Source organism: Lonchura striata, chromosome 17, assembly GCF_046129695.1.
Source record: "Lonchura striata isolate bLonStr1 chromosome 17, bLonStr1.mat, whole genome shotgun sequence".
Classification (NCBI taxonomy): Eukaryota; Metazoa; Chordata; class Aves; order Passeriformes; family Estrildidae; genus Lonchura; species Lonchura striata.
In genome coordinates this window covers 13,763,545-13,772,416 of record NC_134619.1, presented here as the reverse complement: position 1 = coordinate 13,772,416, position 8,872 = coordinate 13,763,545, and the positions used below count along the sequence as shown (strand labels likewise).

At 49.1% G+C, this 8,872-nt stretch overlaps 1 protein-coding gene across 1 annotated transcript; it reads left to right on the top strand.

Moving 5' to 3' along the window:
• The first annotated feature begins 352 nt into the window (after positions 1-352).
• Positions 353-4,059, top strand: SRSF6 (serine and arginine rich splicing factor 6). Its single transcript, XM_021548102.3, has 6 exons — positions 353-640; positions 832-980; positions 2,256-2,383; positions 2,551-2,759; positions 3,366-3,455; positions 3,571-4,059. The coding sequence occupies exons 1-6, from the start codon at positions 534-536 to the stop codon at positions 3,932-3,934; spliced, it is 1,047 nt and encodes a 348-aa protein (XP_021403777.2). The 5' UTR covers positions 353-533; the 3' UTR covers positions 3,935-4,059.
• Positions 4,060-8,872: the final 4,813 nt, after the last annotated feature.

Genomic DNA, 8,872 nt, shown 5'->3' with positions numbered 1-8,872 from the left:
GCAGAAAGGAAGCTGGGACAGGCTGAGCGAGCTGGGCAAGAGCAGCATCAAGGGGGGAACCAGCAAAGGTCTGCAGCATGCCGAGGGGCAGAGAGAGAAGGGCAGCCTGTGCCTGCCCCTGCAGCAGGAGTGTGGCCGCGGGGCTCTGGGGCACTGACGCCTGAGGCGCCGCGAGCTGGCAGCGCATGCGCAGAACCGCGCGCAGGTCCTGCGCACCCGCTGCACCCGCCCGCGCTCCCGCGCGCGCGCGCGCGCACACACAGCGCTCAACCAGCGCCCCCCGAGCACGCGCGGCGGCGCGGTGACGTCGTGCGTGCCCCGCCTCCTGCTATAAAAGCGGCGGCGGCTGGCGGGCGCCATTGTGGTGCGCCAGGCCCGGCCGTGCGGAGCGGGCCCGCAGCGCCTCCACCCCTCACGCCGGCAGCGCTCTCGCTCCTTCTCTCTCTTTCTCTCTTTGTCTCTTTTCTTTTCCCTTCCTCTTCCTCCTCCTCTCCTTTCCTCTCCCTCCCCTCCTCTCCCCCACCGCCGCGGACATGCCGCGCGTCTACATCGGCCGCCTGAGCTACCACGTCCGGGAGAAGGACATCCAGCGCTTCTTCAGCGGCTACGGCCGCCTGCTCGAGGTCGATCTCAAAAACGGGTGAGCGCCGTTGGTCCGTCCGCCCCTGCCGAGGCCCCGGGCCGGCCGGGCCCGTCCATGTCGCGGCCGCTGCCGCGTGGCGCCGGCGCAAGATGGCGGCGGGGGGGAGCGGAGCGGAGCGGCCGCGGCTCGCAGCGGGCACCGGGGCGCGGTGCGCCCGCCGCCTGACCCGGCCTTTCTCCTCTGCCCAGCTACGGCTTCGTGGAGTTCGAGGACTCCCGCGACGCCGACGATGCCGTGTACGAGCTGAACGGGAAGGACCTGTGCGGGGAGCGGGTTATCGTGGAGCACGCCCGCGGCCCCCGCCGCGACAGGGACGGCTACAGTTACAGCAGCCGCAGTGAGTCCGGGCCCGGCCCTCCCCGAGGGGCTCGGGGCGGCGGCGGGCAGGGCCGGGGGCGGGCAGGGCTCGGCTGGCACCGCGCCCCGGGGCTGGGTGGGGGAGGTCGTTAGCGGGGGGTACCCGGTGCACCGCTGGGGCTGCAGCGTTTTCCTCGGCACCAGCGGTGCCCTCGGGTATCCCGGAGCAGTTGTGGCTGCCAAATCGCGGCCTTCTAGAAAGGGTTTGCTCTGCTAATTAACGGCTCCAGTATTCCTGGGAGCATTTAGATGTGACAGCGATGTTGCATCAGTAATGTTACTGTATAAATTATCGTTGTGTAGCGGGGGCCCAGCTGTGAGCTTTGACGTGATTCATTCAGTTGGATATATGGGAGGGGCGGGGGGAGGTTTTGGAGCAGGAATCTGTTGCTCTGAAGGGGGGGCGGGTATTGTAAATATTTCTGTGCTCAGCTCGCTTGTGTAGCTTCTTGAGCCGAGCTGTGTAGAGCTTGAATGGCCTAGTACTGTAACTAAAAGTACTAAGGTTGATTTTTCGTTGGTGTTTGGAATCGTGGTGTTGGGGGGGGTGGGTTTTTGTCTTTTTAAAAAAATCAAATGTATGTTGTTTTAAAATTGTTGCATGTTCAATTCAAACTTTTTAACAAGTCCTTGATGTTTCAATTTAAAAGTGACCAGTGGGGCTGAGGCTGTGTCCACTGAGGCTAAGATGACTGCCTTTCCTGGCCATGGCTTTTCCATACATTGTGTGACCCTTGCCCTATGACCCTTTGGCTGACCTTACCGGAAGCCATGACGACAGCAGCCTTTTGCCATTAGACGCAGGGTGATGGTGAGGATTCCAAGGGTTAGACAAAACTGGTTAAACTGAACTAGGTGACTGTTACCTTGCGTGTTTTGTGGCCAATCCACCACCAAAAACCTCATACTGTGATGTAAGTACTTAGTGTAACTAGTAAACGTTTTTGTAAAATGTAGAAATGCATGTAATCAGTTAAGTTTTATATTTTACAATGTTCTGTAAAATAAAACTTAGCAAGGTGAATCTAATAAGGAGCAGTCACTCTCTAACAGATCTTAGGAGCACAGACTTGTAGGATGTTAGTCTGTTTGATTTGCCATTAATATAGATCATGGCAAAATTGCAAAGTTTATTGGAGGCTTAGCGAAATAAAGTCCTACTCCAGTAAATATGACTGTTAAACTAACTTTTTCAGAACATTGAGCTTCCTTCGTGCTAGGAGACAACCTAACTTTGTTTCTTTGTACAATCAAGGTGGGGGTGGTGGCGGATATAGCAGTCGGAGACAGTCGGGACGAGATAAATACGGACCGCCCGTTCGTACAGAGTTCAGGCTGATTGTTGAGAACCTTTCCAGTCGCTGTAGTTGGCAGGATTTAAAAGTAGGTATTGATGTTCCGTGTGAAGTCTGTTGTGCATATCAGGAAGCAATGACTTCCTTTATTAGCAATGTTGATTTTGTTGCAGTAGAATAATTTGAAAGTGTTTGTGCACATTGCGTGCTGCGGGCACAGCTCCCCGTTCTGTAGCTGCCCTGTGCTCCCTGCAGGATTTCATGAGGCAGGCTGGGGAGGTGACCTATGCAGATGCCCACAAAGAACGTACAAATGAAGGAGTGATCGAGTTCCGGTCATACTCTGACATGAAGCGCGCCCTGGACAAGCTGGATGGCACAGAGATAAATGGCAGGAAGATCAGGCTGGTGGAGGACAAGCCACGCTCCAGCCACAGGAGATCCTACTCTGGCAGCAGGTCCAGGTAACTCGGGGGACACGCTGGTCACTGCAGCAAAAGTGGTTACAATCAGCCTGGGGATGGGTGCCCTACCTGCAGCAGTTACCTTGAGCTCATGGCTTAGGAGTAGGAGGAGGCCTCAGTGTAGAAGGAAATATTTTGCATCATATGGCAGAGCCAGGTTTGAGCAGTTTTTCCACATGTGAAACTTCAGATGTGATTCACTAACAGTATGTTGAATCTACCCTGGTAGGACCACCCTTGCTCTTGAGAAGTTCTGTAGCAGCTTTTCTCTGTTAGATTATGCTGCTAGATAGCACAGTGTATTAAGTGCAATCAGGAAGATTTTCCAGAGAAACTGTGGCTGTCCCTTGATCCCTGGAAGTGACCAAGGCCAGGTTGGACAGGGCTTGGAGCAACCTGGTGTAGGAAATAGATTTGTAGAGAATTTTTAAAGTTTAATAGAAGGTTTATATAATATGTATGTAATCACCTGGGGTAGTGGAAGGTGTCCCTGCCCACGGCAGGGGGTGGAACAAGGTGATGTTTAAGATCCGTTCCATCATACACTTAAAGATGTTGGGCACAACCAGGCCAAGAGAAAGGGAATGACATTTTAAATGTCTGCAGGTCACGATCCAGGAGACGGTCTAGAAGCAGAAGTCGGAGGAGTCGGAGCAGCCGCAGCAGATCCCGTAGTGTCTCCAAAAGCCGTTCCCGGTAAGTGCCTCAGTGTTAGCGCTGCCAGTGCAGGAGCTCCCTCACTGACAGGTGTTTACAGCTGCTGGGAGTGCAGTGCAGGCCATGCAGAATAAACTCTCTCTCTCTTTGAAAGATCTAAATCCAGGTCACGAAGCAAAGACCGCTCCCGTTCCCGATCAAAAAGCAGGAAGTCCAGATCAAAGAGCAAATCCAAACCCAAGTCTGACAGGGGTTCACGCTCGCACAGCAGATCCAAGGAGAAGTCTGAGAAGTCCCGGTCCAGATCCAGGTCCAGGTCTCGATCTCCCAAAGAAAATGGTAAAGGGGATGCTAAGTCTAAGTCCAGGTCCAGGAGCAGGTCTCGCTCCAACTCGCCACAGCAGCAGCCGTCTGCCAAGGCTCGCTCCGAGTCGCCGCCCAAAAGAGCCACGTCCAGATCGCGCTCCAGGTCTCGCTCAAAGTCCCGCTCACGATCAAGATCCAGTTCAAGAGATTAGGACTACAACTCTCCTCTCACCTTGCACACTTACGGAACATTTTCCTACCTGTCAGGCCATTAGTGTTATGTTAGTACTTCAGAAGTTGGGTATTTCGCTTGCAGGAGTGAATGGCCTAAGAACTAAGGCATAAAGGTTTAATTTGTATCCAAGATTTGACAATACCAGGTGGAATGGTGGTACAAAGCAAGAAGAGTCCCCATTTTGTAGAAATTGAGCTGAAAGTTTGATTTTATAGCATTTCTGCAGGAGTAACTTAACTACTCTTCAATGCAAAGTGGTTTTTATATTAAAAATAAACTGAATATAAACAGGCTTAAATATGGGCTTTTTGAAAGTATCCTTTTTTCCTATTTTTTTTCATGGCATTAGAACTATGGGTGTCATTAGTTTCATAGGTTTCAGCTTGCTGCCAAAGGCAGGATTGCCTTGCTGGACAGGTTGCACAGTCTATCTTAATTTTGGAAGCAGTCAGCAAACTGTATAAAACAGTAACAGTACTAGGAAGATTTTAGACCAGCAATAAATTCAAGTTGGAGGACTTAGGTTGACTTAGGTTGTACCTTGACTTGCCAAAAGAACATTCCCGTCATACTGAGACTGTATTAAAGGTAACAAAGGTACTCTGGAACCTGTATCCTACAGTATTGCTGAAAACCCCTTTGTTCCAGACTTGAAAAGAATAAAAACTTTTCTTGCTTGAATCTCAAGTGTCACTGTTGTCAGGCACGAAGGTGTCTCTTGGCTGTGGTCCAAGTTGTTAGTATGCTGTTTGGTTTGTCAGCCTCTGAATCCCCATTGGACATGAAACCCAGGTAAAGAAATCTGTCTTCCCTCACCTTTGACTCACTTATGTTAACGTTTTGCTTCAGACTAGGAGAACTATAATCCTCTTGTGTGTAGGTCCGAACTTTATTGGAAATGTATTCTCTTGGAGCTAGAATTCTAGTTTTAACAAAGGCTTTGCTAAACCACAGTTGCCAGTTCACTTAAATTGTGGAATAAGATTCATCCCAAAAAATCCCCTTTATAGTTAAATTGATTTTTGTAACATGCAGTAGCAAATACTAGAACTGCCTTGTACTCTTTATACAATGTGTAGTTTGACTTGTATAAAATTAAATTGGTGACTCAGACTCTTGTGTTCATTGCAGTTAAATGGGGTTCTTGTTCTGCCTTGTGCTGGGGAAATCACAACATACCCTTCTTTTATGGAAAAAAACTACTTTGGTTTAGTGAAAGACCTGGTAGCTCTTGACAGGCTCTTGGTGGTGTGCTTGAAACAGCACGAGCTCTTTGTGTCCCCATGTGTCATCTTGTTCTTTCTGCAGGTGTGGCTGGGCGTGACATCTGCAACTCTGGTCCCAGGTTACACATTTGCCCAGAGGAATTGGGTCAGCACAGGGCACATGTGAAATGTGACTTGTCTTTCCTGGAATTTCTTTATCCTGTAAACAATTCTTCTGAAATTCAGTTTCTCACCTGATGGCCTCTGAAAAGCTGCATTTTGCCTGTTGCAGGTGAGTGTCCATGCTGGTGGCAGAGGGAGTCCTAGGGAGAGTGGTCAGGTCTGAGCTCACCCTGAACTTGGAGTGGTTCCATGCCTGGTGTTGCCATGAGATCAGGTTGTCAGCCTGGGTGCTGCAGTGTTATCTGTGCCTGACCCTGGTGGTAATTGGTGATAAGGAGTTCTTGGGTTAAATTGGAGCTGCTTGCTAAGGGTGGTGTATTTTAACATGAGTACAAAAATGGTGTTGCAGTATTGATTACTGCAAGATCTCAGGGGAGTACTGGGGGCTTCCTAAGGAATTCACACTGGGCAAGAATGGTTCAGTTCAGGTTTACAGCCTAAGATACACATACTTGAGTTAAGCTGCTTTGCTTATACTTCTGATCATGGAGTAGGTCAGACTTGAGCAGGAAGTGCTCCTCTTTGTAAAACAACTTCACAGAGAACTCTGCTAAAATACACATCACACGCAAGGATTGAGCTTGGAGCTCAGCAAGTTGAATGTGCATATTCCCAGTATGTGTGATAACAAGACATTGACCATTACTTTTTCTGTAGGTACAATCCCTTTTTTTGAATCTGACCCCAGTGCCAACCCAAGATGTCCTGGCCACTCCGAGGCCGTGGGCACCCCAGCCTTGGTCAGGAATGCAGAGATGGCTCCTAACCAGCTGCACTCAGCTTTCTGAGCCAAGCCTGCAGTGACAGTGGCTGTGTTTTGAGTCCTCCTTATTCATGAATTACAGGGAGGGGGCAGATTGTGTTTAACCAATTTACTTTAAGTACTCCTTTAAATATCAAGATTTCTTTCAGTGTTACTGGAGCCACATTGTCTGTCTCGTTTGGCTGCTGCCCTGCACTGTGCAAATGAAGCAAGCATGACTCATCCTTCTGGATGGGTTTCCTCTGGAAAGCCAGGAGGGTTTTGGTAGTGCCAGATCCTGAGCCAGGCAGTGGAGTGTGTGGCTTGTGATAATGCTGTAAGGAACCAGCAAAGCCCAAACACCCACAGTGTTCCAGCTCTGCCAGCAGCACTTTTTTGTGGGAGTGGAACACTGAGGCTGGTGTGTGGTGGTCATCACAAGTGTGATTATTCCTGAGATCTCTTCTGGGTATGATGGAAGGGGTTGGGATAAATCTCTATACAAGAGTAAAAGGCTAGAGGACCTGCATGCTGGCTGCATGGGCTTTGTTTTGCCTGCAGTAGGAGCAGTAGTTTGATGGGGAAAGCACCTGACATTGTCATAACTCGGTTTTTAACCTGACTCTGGGCACAACCTTTTGAGAATGTGTTTCAGAATTGGGCTACCTGACTTTTTTTTGTTGTGTTTTGTGGGGTTTTTTGGGATTTCCTTTTGGTTTTGGTTTGGGTTTTTGTCTTTAAAAAGACAAAAGAGAAACCTGCCTTCTCATCAAATGCAGGGTGCAGGATTGATCAAATCTAAGTGTCCTGTAGTGAATTGTGAAAGGGAAATCAATACTGCAGTTAAAAGTGAAAATTAGAATCTGGGACTGTATTTCCAGTCTGGTCCTGGCCTTTTCCTATATTTGAAAAAGCATTCCCTCTATTGTTAATGTTTTTTGACATAAATACAAGTTTTGTCCTTAAATCAGAGTCACAGGCTGGTTTGGGCTGGAGGGACCTTAAAGCCCATCCAGTGCCACCCCCTGACATGGGCAGGGACACCTGCCACCACAATAAGTCTCTTACCTTGCAATATCACTGCTTGGACCCTCCTATTTCCTACTATAACATTTCTACCTCTAAAGTCTGTGGTTTCAGACTGTTTACAATTGGGAGATGACTGTCCCAACCCTGATTGTCACCATCTTTAGATGAGCAATGGGGAGGGGCATTTAAAACAATTTTTGGATTTATTCTTCACACATGGAATGGCTTGAACTATTTCCAATTCCTACTGAAGTCTAGTTTAGGTTGGTACTATAACATTCACACAGCAATTTCATACATCAAAGAGCAAAAGTCATGAAAGCAGGAACTTGGCTGAGGAGCCTGAAAATCCCAACAAATAGCTGAGGGTGCTGGGAATGTCTTTGAGAGGTGATGCAAACCCTGGGATCATTTGAAAGAGTCATCATTTTGATGTGGTTGGTGATAAAGTTTTTCCTTTGGGTAAGAACTGAGTACAGTGATTTTGGTCCAAAAAACCAAAAACAGGGGGGAAAGGTGCAGGTGGCACAAGGGTTGGAAGTGACAGCCTGTGCTGGCATGTGGATGGAGTTGGGGGGTTGTAGATTTATTACTGGTGTATGCAGCTCCTGGAACAGGATTATCTTGCAAATGGGAATAAGAAGTTAGTGCTGTTAAGCCAGCAGGTGTTCAGTGGGTCACAGCTCATGGGCCTGGTGTAACCACAACTGCACCCAGAGGAGCTGTTGGAGCAGAATGGGGTAAAGTGCAAAATGCTTTCCCCTGCACAGCTCCTGTGCTCCTTGTTCTGCTCAGCATTGGCACAAGAGGAAAACAGCAGTCTCTTGTGATCGCAGTGGTGACAGGGATGCTGTACAATTCACCTGAGGGATGCCACAGCAGCTCCTGATCTGCTCAGCTCTGGTTTCAGCATGGAGCATTTGCTGACAGTAACGGGAGACACAAGAAAAGTATTTTTGAAAGAGCCTTCCAATTACCTTGTCTGGATTTATTTGCTGACAATTAAAACCGGTTGCTCTGTGACACTGAAAGTGTAATCCACCACTTGCCATCATTCAGGTGTCAGCTTTGTACATGTGGCAACCCAGACCCACTTCTCCACACACATACCCCTAGAAAGCATGAAAATGATACACAGCACTGCAGTGACCTTCCCAGTAGGAATAAAAGCTGTGGATGGCAGCAGCTTCCTGGGGCTTCAGGTTTTATGAAGTCTGTGTCAGGCTTTGGGACATGACTGTGGGTGAAGACAGGATGTGTGCATGCTGCTGCCATCCTGGGAATAGCAGGACGTTGTGGGGATGAATCCCAGCAAAACAAGTCCCAGAGCAGCACAGCCCTGCACACATTGGGTCTTGGGGGACTAATAGACCAGCAGGGTTGAAAAATTCATGTCAGAATAAATTAAGTCATAAAAGCATTACAAAGAGATAGGTTTACGTAAACAAAAGTTCACAGAATCCCAGGACAGGTCAAGCTGCAGGGGATCCATAAGGATGATTGAGTCCAAAACCCTGATCCTGCCAGGAGCACCTAAAATGAAACCAAAGGACCAAGTGTTGTCCACACACTCCCTGAACTTGGTGCTTCCCTGGGGAGCCTCTTCAAGGCACTGAGCAGCCCCTGGGTGAGGAACCTTTTCCTAATGTCCCACCTGAACCTCCCCTGAGGCAGCTTTGTTCCATCTCCTCGGGTCCATTGCTGGTCCCACAAGGGAGAGATCAGCACCTGCCCCCGGGAGGAAGGTGCAGACAGC

What these genes read in the sequence shown, in the direction of transcription:
- SRSF6 (XM_021548102.3), top strand. Translation starts at nt 534, where the DNA reads ATGCCGCGCGTCTACATCGGCCGCCTGAGCTACCACGTCCGGGAGAAG. An exon ending in GAGGTCGATCTCAAAAACGG is followed by an intron (nt 641 to 831) that starts GTGAGCGCCGTT and finishes TCCTCTGCCCAG; the next exon opens with CTACGGCTTCGTGGAGTTCG. An exon ending in TACTCTGGCAGCAGGTCCAG is followed by an intron (nt 2,760 to 3,365) that starts GTAACTCGGGGG and finishes AAATGTCTGCAG; the next exon opens with GTCACGATCCAGGAGACGGT.